The sequence below is a fragment of the Ischnura elegans genome, chromosome 12, assembly GCF_921293095.1.
Source record: "Ischnura elegans chromosome 12, ioIscEleg1.1, whole genome shotgun sequence".
Taxonomy (NCBI): Eukaryota; Metazoa; Arthropoda; class Insecta; order Odonata; family Coenagrionidae; genus Ischnura; species Ischnura elegans.
In genome coordinates this window covers 20,978,632-20,991,944 of record NC_060257.1, presented here as the reverse complement: position 1 = coordinate 20,991,944, position 13,313 = coordinate 20,978,632, and the positions used below count along the sequence as shown (strand labels likewise).

General features: G+C 38.3%; 1 protein-coding gene across 1 annotated transcript in view; it reads right to left on the bottom strand.

The window, feature by feature from the left end:
• The window catches only part of LOC124169542, a 28,428-nt gene extending 24,478 nt beyond the window's left edge, over window positions 1–3,950 (bottom strand). The window contains exon 1 of the mRNA XM_046548179.1: window positions 3,725–3,950. Coding sequence (XP_046404135.1) covers window positions 3,725–3,833 — 109 coding nt within the window. The 5' untranslated portion in view covers window positions 3,834–3,950. The remainder of the gene's footprint in view (window positions 1–3,724) is intronic.
• Window positions 3,951–13,313: the final 9,363 nt, after the last annotated feature.

Genomic DNA, 13,313 nt, shown 5'->3' with positions numbered 1-13,313 from the left:
GTACGCATATTGTTGCTTGCCGCGAGCCTTTAATGGTATGTGCTCGTGCAAGAGTGGTTTTCATTTTTAATGTGGAAGTTGGTCAGTATAAGCAAAGAAAAAATTAACATTTTAGCGCACACCAACCCTTGTAGTCATCGTATCTCTGCGTTTGTAATGACACTGCTAAAATACCTAAACGCCATAATGATGATAAAAAATTGTCTCATGTTAATGATTGCTGCAATTATAATTAATGATAAACTTGATGCCGCATGATCACAATGAAGACAACAAAAAATAATGCCATGACGTAGTCTTGAACCACGGTCCTTCGGGTGAGATGTTTCCTTTGAATCGTACACGCTACCACTACCCCAACCGACCCATTAGGAACTGTGGATATTTTAAATTTATATATATAACTTGTAAAAGAGAAGCAGCCACATATATATTCGGAAGATATTTTATGACAGCAAAAAACGGATACCCTCAAATTCTGTAATTTTTCTATGCAATAATAGTGGTAGAACTAAACGGTGTAGAAGATGCCTTCTGCTACTGCCTTGTGACGTCACGGCCAATATTCAACATGGACACCCGTTTTAGCGGCCTTTGAATTTTTCCATATTTCAGACGGTCATCTCGAATCAAGTATTCACTATTAGGATTTAAACTGTGGTTTTATGACATTATGTTATTCTGAACTCTAATTTAAAAAATGTGTTTGGTGCATTTGAAACACTAGTGCACTTCCCTATTATAACTTTTTTATATCATAAGATGGCATTGTATTTAACATGTGTATAATCACTTTAAATTAAATTCTCGTATACTCTGCCTGTGACTTGATCATTTTTTATTACGATAAAAGTAAAGAAAACTCAAGATATATTTTGCGCCCCCCTTGAGTTTTTTCTATATCCGCTACTACTTTGACGCAGGCCCTTTTAGGAGTTGGAAGGATGACAAAAGAAGGCTTCTAACGAGATATTTAGATCAGATGATTGGAGATGTAAAGGAAAACATACAAGCAGGCCAATCAGGCGCTCACAATGCACAATAACGAAAAGATAAGTTCATCAGGGAGTTTTAAGCGCGGACGTTCGTCACAATAATATCGAAAATTTATGCCAATCATTATCAACGATCAACAATACGAGCAATAAGAGGTTCGTAGAGGAAGTTGGAAGGATTAAAAAGTAAGGCTTTCCACGAGATATTTAGATCAGATGATTAAAGATTCATATAAAATGGTGTAAGCAGGCGTTCTCTATGCCCAATAACGAACAAGTAAGGTGATTAGAGTGAATTTAATTACACCAAAACTAGCCACGGCTTTACGGAGTCACCCGCAATGCACAAATTGTGCGAAAAATCCACAGAGCAAAAAATCATTCGCCTTCCGTGGGTCTCTGTGGAAGTTGGAAGGGTACAAAGTAAAGCTTTTTACAAGATATGTAGATCAGATGATTGGAGATTTAAGAAAAAAGAGGTAAGCCGGTGCAGGAAATGCGCACAAACTAAAAGATAAGTTCATCAGGGAATTTAAAGCTCGGACGTTCATCACAATGTCACAAATTTAGGCCAATCATAATCAACGATCAACAATACAAACAATATGAGGGCTTTGACGTAGGTCGCAGTGGAACCAGGATGGGTTATAAAGTAAGGCTTTTCACGAGATATGTAGATAAGATGGTTGAAGATTTAAGGAAAATATGTAAGCACACGCTCGCAACCCATAATTGCGAAAAGATAAGCTGATTAGGGAGTTTTAAGCACGGATATGCGTCACACCGATCTCACCGTTTTAGGCCAATCATTATCACCGATCAATAATGCCAGCAACAAGAGGACTTTGACGCAGGCCTCTGTAAAATGGACTCGTTTACCAATTTTATTCGCCGAACTCAAAGCAATTATCACTATGCACTGCGTATTACCCCCGTAAGTTAATTCTATAGCCTCCGAGATGTATTGGCCGAATCGGCCGAATGGTCCGTATTTCGGCTTTCATCTGTTTGAAATTAGCAGATCTGATTTTAGATTAGTAGATCTGATTATTAAATATATTAGAAATGAATTTCATAGCCAAACGTGAAAACAACTGATAATTAGGTAAGGAACGATTAATTAGTGAAGGCGGCAATGACTTATTTATAGAAGAGAAAATATTCACCGAGAGAAAAAAGAATTGTTAGTAATTGCGGAAATTTAGCACCATGCGAACTCGTTACGTACGGGGAAATAAACATTGTCGATCGTATGAAATTCCAAGGGACCGGGAACCGACCTCGTTATATGCAGGATTTCGTTGATTTTTATTGGCAATTTTTATTGTAAATTGATAACCTCGTCTATTCCAAACAGCTTCGTTTGGTACAACCTCGATTGGTTTTAGCACTCACCTGTTTTTATCAAGAGGGAACGCAACATATTCTCTCATAATGAGTAGTTAATGACTAGTTTTACTTTAGCGAAATCCCGTTTATAAAAAATATAACGATAATCCCCTGAAATTCGTTATTAGCGAATTTTACTGCACTTTTTTAACCATGATGTTGCGTAAAATCATTTCAGGATTAACTTGGTGGAAGTTTGTTATATCCAAGATAAAAACTACAAATGGTAATTTCTACACTTTAACTCACGACTCAACTGTCGACCATGGTTTCAACATATTTCACGCCAACTCCAATATCCCATTAAAAATGTTTTTAATAGTTTCAGGCTTGACGAGGTGGAAGTTGCTCAGTCCTCGGAACGGCTTTGACTTCGCCGTTCCTCGTAAGGGGTTTGCTTCGTCGCCCAGAGGGTAGTGGCAGATCCGAACTCTTTCGCCGTTTTTTGTTAAGGGGCGGCTTTGCCGCCCAGGGGGGGGGGGGGGATGAACCCACCAGCGGCTGCGCCGCTTGTTCCTTGGGACGGCTTCACTGTATTATAAATATTTTTTTGCTAAAATATTTTTTTCTCGTATTTCTGAACGGAGCAGAATTGAGGAATAAAATAATAATCCCAAGGGCCGGGTAATAAAATCTGCGATTCTTTTACCCGGTATTTGAGATTTCATTCGTTAGGGTCCTACGTGCAGAAATATACACGATGAAAACTACAAAATTTGTAATTTTCAAGTTTTAATTCACACCTCAACAACCGACCATGGTTTCAACATATTATATCCTTTTCATCTTTAAAATGACATGATCAGCCGGCTTTATAATGTCTTTTAACGATAACCATAGGATTACACATCCGTTAGGTTTACCTTGGGGTGAATGAAAGTTCTGGATCGCCCGAAGTCTGATCTTACTCTGCAGCTAAACAAAACTTTCAACCACATGTAGGAAAAGTCAAAGGCTATATCATCCTACTGTTAGCGTTTACCAGACATTATAAAACTATTGGAAATGAATGAGTAAAACTTTGTCAGGTTCACTATTTTACTAAAATAGGCACGACCCGGGTTACGTAACGTAGTTACATCTTCAGGTGACTATGATGTAACTACATTATGAAACCCGGGTCGTGCCCATATTAATATAATAGTGAACCTGACAAAGTTTTACTCCTTTATTTCCAATATGGAGAGGTTTCACAAAGTATAGCCTGAAGTTATCAGTTATATTACAAAACTAGCCCAATCTGTTGAAACCATGGTCGTTAGTTGAGTTGTGATTTAAAGTGTGGACATTACCATTGTAGTTTTTATCATGGATGATGTAGTGTATCCAAATGAACTCACATCTCTCCTTCCGGCTGATAGCTTCAGATCCTCCACCTTCCTCGTCCAACGGGTCTGCGGCCGTCAGAACAGCGACGAGAAGCACCAGAAAGACACCGCGCAAGTCCATTGCTAAGGGATGAAGCTTCGGGGCCGGCTGTTTGGAACTCTGCTCCCGATGGATTGAAGTCTTTCCTTTGCGCTGGCGTTTAAGACGAAGTCGGTTTCGATATCCGAGGTGATGGTGGTTCTATACGTCCCTGAGTGAGGGGCTCCTCTCCTTCCCGGTCCCTTATATCGATGTTGGGAACGGCTCGCGACCCTTTGAGCCGGTCTTTTTTTTATTTAAATATCATTCCGTTTCCACTCTTATGGTCGGCACCCTCCATCTAAGAGTTATGCACGTGTTTGAGCTGGAATGTACATATAGCAGGACATCGGTGGTTGTCGCCCGCAGGTCGTCGCTTGGGTCCCACCCTTCAGGCCGGAACAGAATACTCCCCTCCATCCCCCGCCAACAGAGCGGTCAATAGACGAATAGGTGGTCGAGATATAAGGGGGGTTTGCTTGCTCCTCCGAAAGGGTGAGCAAACAATGTAAGGTAAGGAGTTCTTCCATCTCGGACAAACACCATCTTCTGTGTCAATACCTTATGGAGTGGCCGTGGACGTCTTTTGCAAGTTGAGGGACCCGTCGTACGGTACATATAACATTCTTCCGGACAAAATATTTTTTATCCTCGTAATTACGTATTCTCGCATATGTTCTGAATGACAATCGTATTACGATTGATTTTTTTGCGAGGTTTTGGAATGCAACGGTAATAAAATAGTTTTACAAAAATTAATGCATTTTGTAACTGTGCAACAGGTTTACAATCTGTGTACAAGGGATTGTGCTGTCTGGGTAATTTATATCGCTAATTATAATTGTATCTATTTAATTTAATTGATTAAATCATTTTTAAATTGATAAATTACATTATTAATTATATATTTTCCAGTTAAATATAATTATTTATATTAAATGACGATGAAGAAGTATTGCAATTATCCGTTGCGGCTGAACTACGGAAAGAATTTATTTTAGTCTCTCAAAATTTTTAATTCAATTAAAATTCCATGGAGAATTTTTTATAGGAATCTTCAGAAGCTATATCAACTACTTTTGAAATAATTATAGTCTAAGGAAGCCTCATCGCAAAACTTACCTCTAAAAAAACAGGTTGTGAAATGCACCCTTCATAATATTAAAATTTTAATATAAAAAATAAAAAATTATTTAAAAAAATATAATTTATTTAAGGCAAAATTGTGTAAAAAAAGTGAGAAAAATGTCAACAGATTCAGGCTTTAATTGGTTAAGGTAAGACATTTAAATAAATAAAAGATCGTAGCATTTTTCCACAAAATGTTTTTACTGCGTACAACGCGTTTCGGTTCACTGAGTACATGGCATCATCTGATTCAAGGTCTTGTACCAGATGATGGCTCAGTGTGCCGAAACGCGATGTACGCAGTAAAAAAATTTGTGGAAAAGTGCTACGATCTTTTCTTTATTAAAAAAATGAGGAAATGTAACAATGATCCTATAAAATTCTGTAATAAGTTATTATTATTTCGTGTAAATGTATACCAAATATTTTTTTCTCGTATTTCTGAACGGAGCAGAATTGAGGAATAAAATAATACTCTCAAGGCCCGGGTAATAAAATCTGCGATTTTTTTACCCGGTCTTTGAGATTTTATTCGTTAGGGTCCGACGTGCAGAAATGCGTTGCTATCAATATGTGATATTTGTTTATGGAGTGCCTGTGTAGGCATTTTGATTGTTAGGAATGCGAAGTAAGGCGAATGTTTTTCTCGTTACTTACATTTTGTGAATAATATAATATTACTACGTACCTGTATTCCACCAAAAAAGAATCAGGAGCTGAAAAATCTACCTGAATCCAAGGCTGAAAGAATTTTCAGGCACAAATGAAACTCTCTGAACTGCGAGTATTAATTATTACCTTGGAGCTTATCAATTCCGTCAATTTATTGACGACTCTTTATTATATTCGTAATAAAATATCAAATTTATCCTAGAGTGCTGTAACCTATTTTTAGCTAATCAATTTATTTATCTGCGCTGCGGGGCTATTCAGATCACTTTTACGGGGATTTGTTGATAGTAAGCTAATTTGTTTCAGGACATTGTTCATACTCAATCTCTATGGCATTATTTTTTATTGGGAAAATAGTTGGGAGAAATTACAAGGCAATTATGAATATTACAAATAGAAAGAAGAAAAATGGCGGAAAATATTATGGTGAAGATCTGCATAGAATACCCAGGACCAAGCTCATGAGACCACCTCATTTTGCAAGGATAATATTTTAGATTTGAAATAAAAGTAATTATGACGTTGGGATTATTTTATTGCTTTAGTATGGTCTAATATTTTTCGTTTCTAATTATAAGGGGAGACATGAAATAAAATTTGGCTGTAATTGTAAACACTAAAATGATGTTAATATTTACGTCATTTTTTTATTTTAGAACTTTACATTACGTGAGTTATACCGCATTATTGCCCAAAGTTTTTATGTTTAAATAATTTTTGAAGTCGCAAAGCAAATAGCAGTGTTTACGCTGAAATAAGGTGCTAATTAATTGCTTTAAAAACCTTTACAACTTCTACAACGGATTGGTAGTGGAATGATTGAAATAGCCCTGGTCTACCCTATACCATAGTGAAGAAAAAAATATGACAGAAAGTTTTATATTACCTTTTTATGCATGATAATTAAGCTTCTTTCTGAATTCACGTCGTCTCATTGTTGCTCTCATATTTCGGTTACTAGTACACTGCCCATGGGGGAGTGACCGGTCGAAAGACTTGTTTTTACTTCCTCCGAGGTCGCCTGTGGTTCAAAGTCACCCTTCTCAGACGTAAGTCACGGTTCCTCTTCTCCTCGGTAAGATGATATTGGAGAAGCAAAACGGGATATGACGAAGCACAACAGTGTGGGATCGTATATATATATGTATTCATATAACGTTCACGTCGAGTTTTCCAAGAGTTTACAGAGAAACGGGAAAGGACAATGTTATGGAAATGGGTGAGGTATGTCGGTGAACTCATCGCACGTTGTGGAAGAAAGAGAATGACCGAAGAAAAGATTATTGAACTGGGTCGATAACTTTGAAACCTTAGGACAATAAAATATACAAATGAGCAAATACACGGCGGTACATTTATTGCGGAGCAAAAAGTAGTTCTTCACGGAATTATCTCTGGTGTAGTTTAAATGATATCAGGTGTCCCACAAGGAAGCAAAATCGGTCCCTTTTTGTTCATTATGTTCATCAATGACTTCTACTCCCGAATTAGCGGTAAAATACGTTTATTTGCTGACGACTGTGCCATCTATCGCGGTTTTAGTGGTCACATTTATTTTTAAATTCTATCATCGGATTTAAAATACGTTCATTTGTCGAGCCAAGAGATGGGAAATCAAACTTCGGAGCAAATGCACGGCGGGACATTTCTTGCGGAGGTCGTCCAACTATCTCCATGTATGTGCTGTGAAAAGTGTTAACATATAGGCCACAAACGAAGCTAAGTACTTGGAAGTTACCATAACTTCGAACCTATCAACAACAAAGGCAAGGAGCATTTTGGTCAAACCCTGAAGAAGTTAGGATTCTTCTAGCGTATTGAGGGAAGATTTTCGGGTGAGAAATTTGAAGAGAAGTGCTGTTTCGCACTCGTCCGACTACACGTTGAATTTAGGCGAGCATATGGGATCTGGTGTAGAACGACTTAATCCGAGAATTGAATGCAACACAAAAGGGAGCTTCGCGATTCGTCAAAAACTGCTACGGTCGTACAGAAAACGTCACACAGATGTTAAACGAATAAGGCTGGGAGGTGCTAGAGACTCCGAGGTTGCGCTAGGCTTTGATTGCTTGAGAATTTGAGAATCGTATCGGAGAAAATCGTATTAGTCTATTTCCAGGTCCGACAGAAGCGATAAATTAAGAGAGATATTTAGCCAAACGGATAGATATGGGAATTAGTATCCATGATAAAAAGAAGAACACAATGGTAAAATCCACACTTTTAATATTACAACTCAGCACCGACCATGGTTTCAACACATAAGTGTCATTATCAAGGTATTACCTTGAAGATAATGACGCTTATGTGTTGAAACCATGGTCGGTGCTGAGTTGTAATATTAAAAGTGTGGATATTACCATTGTTCTTCTTTTTATCATGGATATTAAGAAATTCCACAAAATCGAACCGGACACGATTTTATACGATGGGAATTAGTTTTTCCCTCAAACCATACATGACTTGAATAAAGGCTAGTCGTAATCTCGTTAGAGCATTTGCTTGTTATATGTAAATGTGTGTTGTCCTAACACCCCCGCCACACGCCTTTTTAGGCGGCTTGTGGGGTAGCATGTAGATGAAAATGATTCTATAGACGAAATGGGAAGATAAGTTGTGATGAAAGAAAAGTCTCCCTTACTCAGCTAATCTTCCGTAATTTGAAAGTAAGGCAAACAAATTTAAGGATTAACAAATCAGAAGAGCAATCGTTGAGTGTTTGTCAAGTAACACCAAAAATCCCATGCTTTTTTCATTGTCAATTATATGTTCACGTTTTGGTAAACCACCCTCTTTACTTGTTCTTGCGCCTAAGCCGAAACTTGCGTTTACCGAAACTTTTTTATATCAGAAGGCGCTTCACTCACGAGGATAAACCCGAATGCGTATCTACTATATAGATTGAATAAAGAAAATATATTTCTGAAAAGCCATTGTTACATTTATATTTGGAGTTTTATTGTAGTTTTTTACTTATTTTATAGCAAGTCAAGTATTATTGAAATCAGTACAGCCGTTCTTAATTTATAAATGCTATAACTTTACCTTTTTATTGTTTGCTAGGTGGTGCGAAGTTTACTGGGTCAGTTAGTTAAGTATAAACATCAGTGAATAACATGAGGACAATGTGAGAGGCAGACCAGCGGCGCACCGCGGCGGTCCGCTCGGCATGAGTTCGTGACGTCATCAACTTTCCGGTAAAAGGGTTGCGGCCATTGATTTTTCGCTGCAAACAGCTCAAGAGGTAAGCATCACAATTGAAAAGAGTCATAAATCATAAAATTCGTATGGAAGAGTGATCCACTCAATTCTTCAATCGGCTAATCTTTTAACACTTCTATAATTCTTTTGATTCACATACTTCATCACCTGCTATATAGATTAATCCACGACTTACCCCTGCCATTTTCCTGCTAATATTAGAACTTCTGCATTGCCAACACGATCTATCCATTTGATCTTAGTCATTCTTGTTTGACACCACTTTTTGAAAGCTTCCAACCTTGACTTCTCCGCTCCTGTCATCGTCCATGGTTCGCTACCATAAAGAAACATGCTCAAAATGTAAGTCTTAATAAGGTGTCTTCTAACTTCAACGCTTATGTTTCCAGGCGTAAGACGACTCTTTTGAGGAATGCCCTCTTTGCTCGGGTGACTTACACAACTGACTATTTTCTTCTAGCGTCGCCCATTGTTGGTTACTTGGTTACCCAAGTAGAAGAACTTCAACTCCTCAATTTTATGATTTCCTAGTTACAGGTTTTTCTTTTCTACTGCCGACAAATACTTTTCTCCTCTTTGTTTTGATTTTTAGCTTATCTTTATCTATATTCAGTCATTATCTTTTCCAAGGAAGATTTCAAGGGATACGGGATATATAAGATTTATTAAATCATGTAAGACAGAGGTTTTGGATTAGTGTGAAAAACCCGCGCATCTTCCCTGCTGCGGATGCAGATTCAGACCACAATCTAGTACTTATGATATGCAACGTATTATTCAGAAGACTCATGAAAGTTAGGAAGGCGAGGAAATGAAATGTTGATACTCTGAAGAGGAGAGAATATCAGGAAAAAGTGGAAAATATTAAATAAACACATGGTTCAATCATCATAAAAGGTGGAGATATATATGGAAGACTCCATTGGAAGAGTCCAGGGTGTGCGAGATATCATATACACTACACCATTGTAAGACAGATGTTTAGGAATAGTTGTGAAAAACCGGCGCAGCTTCCCTGCGGCGGATGGGAATTGAGGTCACAGCCTCATTCTAGCGAAACACAGGGTAAGATCCAAAAGACAGAGGAAAATTAGGAGGAAGAGTGTTAGAAAAAGGAAAAATCGGAAGGAAGGAGGTAGGCGCGTTTTAGATCAAGGTTAAGTTGCTATCGGGCGGGAAAAGAGGGCAAGCCATGTCGAAAATTAAGATAAAGGTGGAAGGATGATAACCGAGCGAGAGCAGTGCTGGCGTATATGGAAGAACAGGCCGAGGGGAATAAATTTAGAGGAGGAAAGTGCAGTGGAGGAGGATAACCTATGACCGGGGATCTTAGATGACGAAATCGAGAGAGCCCTTCCTGATATGAAGGCTAGGAAAGCTGTGGGGGTGGACTGTGGCTGTTGAAGAATTTAGGGAATGTGGGAAGAAAAAGGTTTTTTGAACTTGTTCGCAGGATCTGTCGCAGGTTGAGTAGTGGTTTTGGCCGGAGGGTTTCCTGAAAAAATACTTCTTATTCCGCTACCGAAAAAGACGGGAAATGCAGAATGCGGAGAATATATGAGTAAATACCTTATATCGCACGCGGCGAGAGTGGTACTGAGGATATTAACCCTTAACTACTGGCGTGAGGTGATGGTAGATTCCAAGGCTGGTAAATTTGTTGTTTACTTCCATGGTGATTTGGCAACATCGCTTAGCTACTTAGTAGCTTCAAGTCTACTCCTCCCCCTCCCACCGATCTGGTTTTTGCCAGTCTATCTCACCCTTATGAAGTGTCAACACTATGCAAAGTGATATTGGGACTCGGTATGTCCCCGCGCCACTAGTTGCGTTATAGATACCTCGTTTTTTTTAAAGTAATTACCATTGCGAAGTGAAGTGGTTCATGTTAATTTATTTTGCATTTTGTTATAATAATTGAATTATGAGTTCCCAGGACCTGAATGAAGAGAAAATTAAGTATGATTTTACGTTTTCGCTAAAAATGCAAGGTTTTTTTCCTAAAAATATGAAAAAATATAAAATATTGAAAATATCAAAATCTAATGATCTACAACTTTTGAAAACAATTTAAACTTTCAAAAATGCATGGTGGTTTTGACAAAATATCAATAGATATTAAGAAATAAAATAAATAATTTGGGTATCTGATATGACCCCACGCCAGTGCTAGCGTCTCCAAAAACCGTGCCAGTAGCTAAGGGTTAAACGGATGAATGGAGGTGAGGGCAAACCAGCATTTGGGCGACAATCAATTTGGCTTCAGAAAAGGAAAGTAAATTCGCGATTCAATAGCGTCAAGTCCATCCATAGGGGAAAGGAACCTTAAATATAACCAGGACATGTATGCCGTCTTCATGGATTTGGAAAAAGCTTGTGATAAAGTGGACAGGGTATATATAACGAATACTATGAAGAATATAGGCTTAGATAGGAGGGATAGGCGTTCTCATTTGCAATCTGTAAATGGCCCAGACCGCGCAAGATAGGGTAGCGGATGAAGAATCGGGGTGGGCAATCATTGGGTGAAGAGTGAGGCAAGGCTACCCACAATCGCCATTGATTTTTAAATAAGTATAGTGAAGAGATGGTAAGAGAGGCGTGGGATTAGTTGGAATCTGGAATGAATGAAGAAGAGTGACGTTGAAATCAGTTAAGTTCGCGGAAGATCAGGCGTTTATTAGCCAGTCAGCGAGGGCACTGCAGGCTGTAGTGGATGCGTTAGACAAACGATGCGATGAGTATGGGATGAGGATTAATTAGAAGAGGACCAAGGTTAAGCGGTTTTGTAATGAATCGTGAGCGAGGAATATGAGATAAAGATAAAGGTGGGTGGGGAAAAACTTGAACAGGTAGAACAATTCAACAATTTAGGCAGCACGTTAGAGGAAAATGGCTACAGTAGGAAGGAAATAAGGAAGAGAAGCGCATTAGCAAAGGAGACGTTCATGAACAGGAAGAAGATTATAAGAGGATCGCCATGTAAGAGTTTGAAGAAAAGGTAAGTGAGGAGTCTAATCTGGACTTACTATCTCTGGAGAGATTCTGGAGCTCTTTACAGCGCAGAAACGTGGACTTAGGAAGGAGGACGAGAGAAGGCTGGAGGCATTCGAGATGTGGGCGTGGCGAAGAATGAAGACGGTGAAGTGGACAGAGAGGAGGAGGAACGACGAAGTGCTGGACATGGTAGACGAGGAGAGGCAGCTTCTAGATGAGATACGGAGGAGATAGAAGGTATGGATAGAAGTAGTACGAGCGGAAAGGCGAAAAAACAGTTTCAGGGAGTAAAATGTTAGGTAAATGAGGGAGAGGAAGGAAGAGAATAGAATTTTTAGATAGCATAAAAAGGAGTTGGCATTTTTCTTAATTGCAAAGGGAAGTCCATTAAGGAAGGTGATATTGTCAGAATACTTCGTAAATACACCATGCAAATCTACCATAATGTTATACTTATTATGTTTCCCATAGGTATAAGAGTTTTCTTCAGGTCTTCCTCTGTCTCCGATATGGTTGCTCATCGGGAAACCGCATCAAGCTTTTGTTTTCACCGTTTTTTCTCTTTTATTTCATTGATAGCTTTATCAATTACGACATTGGAAATTAGGGGGCGTGGCAGAGCAAACCCTTGGCCTCATGCCTTTCCTTATTCTTGCTTCTTTGTAGTTAGATTGTAATTGAGTCATAGCTACATCTTTTTTATCTTAATTCTTTTGCCATCATAAAATTCTCCAGTTTCCTTAATAATTGCGAGAATTGCATTGCAATCACGTTATTAAAAGCTTTTTATAAGTCCAAAAATGGGGAGTAGGTAGGTTTTTTTCTTCAATATCTTCTATACGACCAGCCTAAAGCCCAATATGTCCTCATTTTCGCCCTCATTTTTCCTAAAATCTAATTGATCTTCATCCAGGAACTCTTCTAATCTCCGTTCTAGTCTCTTGTAGATAATTCCTGCTGATATAATCGATGCATCAGTATTTATGTCCTAAAATCTTTACATTTTTCCGTTATATTCCGATGGGAGTAAGAATAAGGATACTCCTCTCGAAGCCTTTTTGTATCTCACATGCTGAGTGAGATTTCGTTTATGATTGTGTACACTTGGTTCTAGGTCTTTCCTCCTGCATTTTTAATAATTTATATGGGAATATTGTAAATTACAGGTGATTTATTCATCCGGAATTCTTCAATAGCGGCATTAGATTCGGTTAATATTGAAGCTCCCTTATCATCCTTTTTCGACTACAATTTCCTCTTCAATAATTTGCGCTGTGAGATTTTTTGCGCTGTGGAACTCTTCCTTGTACTCCTTCTGTCTCTTCAATTTATCACACTTTTCAAACAAGAGATCATTGATCTTACTCTTATTGATTTTGCATCCATTGCTCTGATCCTCTAACTTTATGCCTCTTTACTTTATCGGCACCCTATACTTTACATCGTGAGAGGTCATTGTGCACAACTTTTCAGATATTTCTCATCCAAATTTTTCCAGCTTTC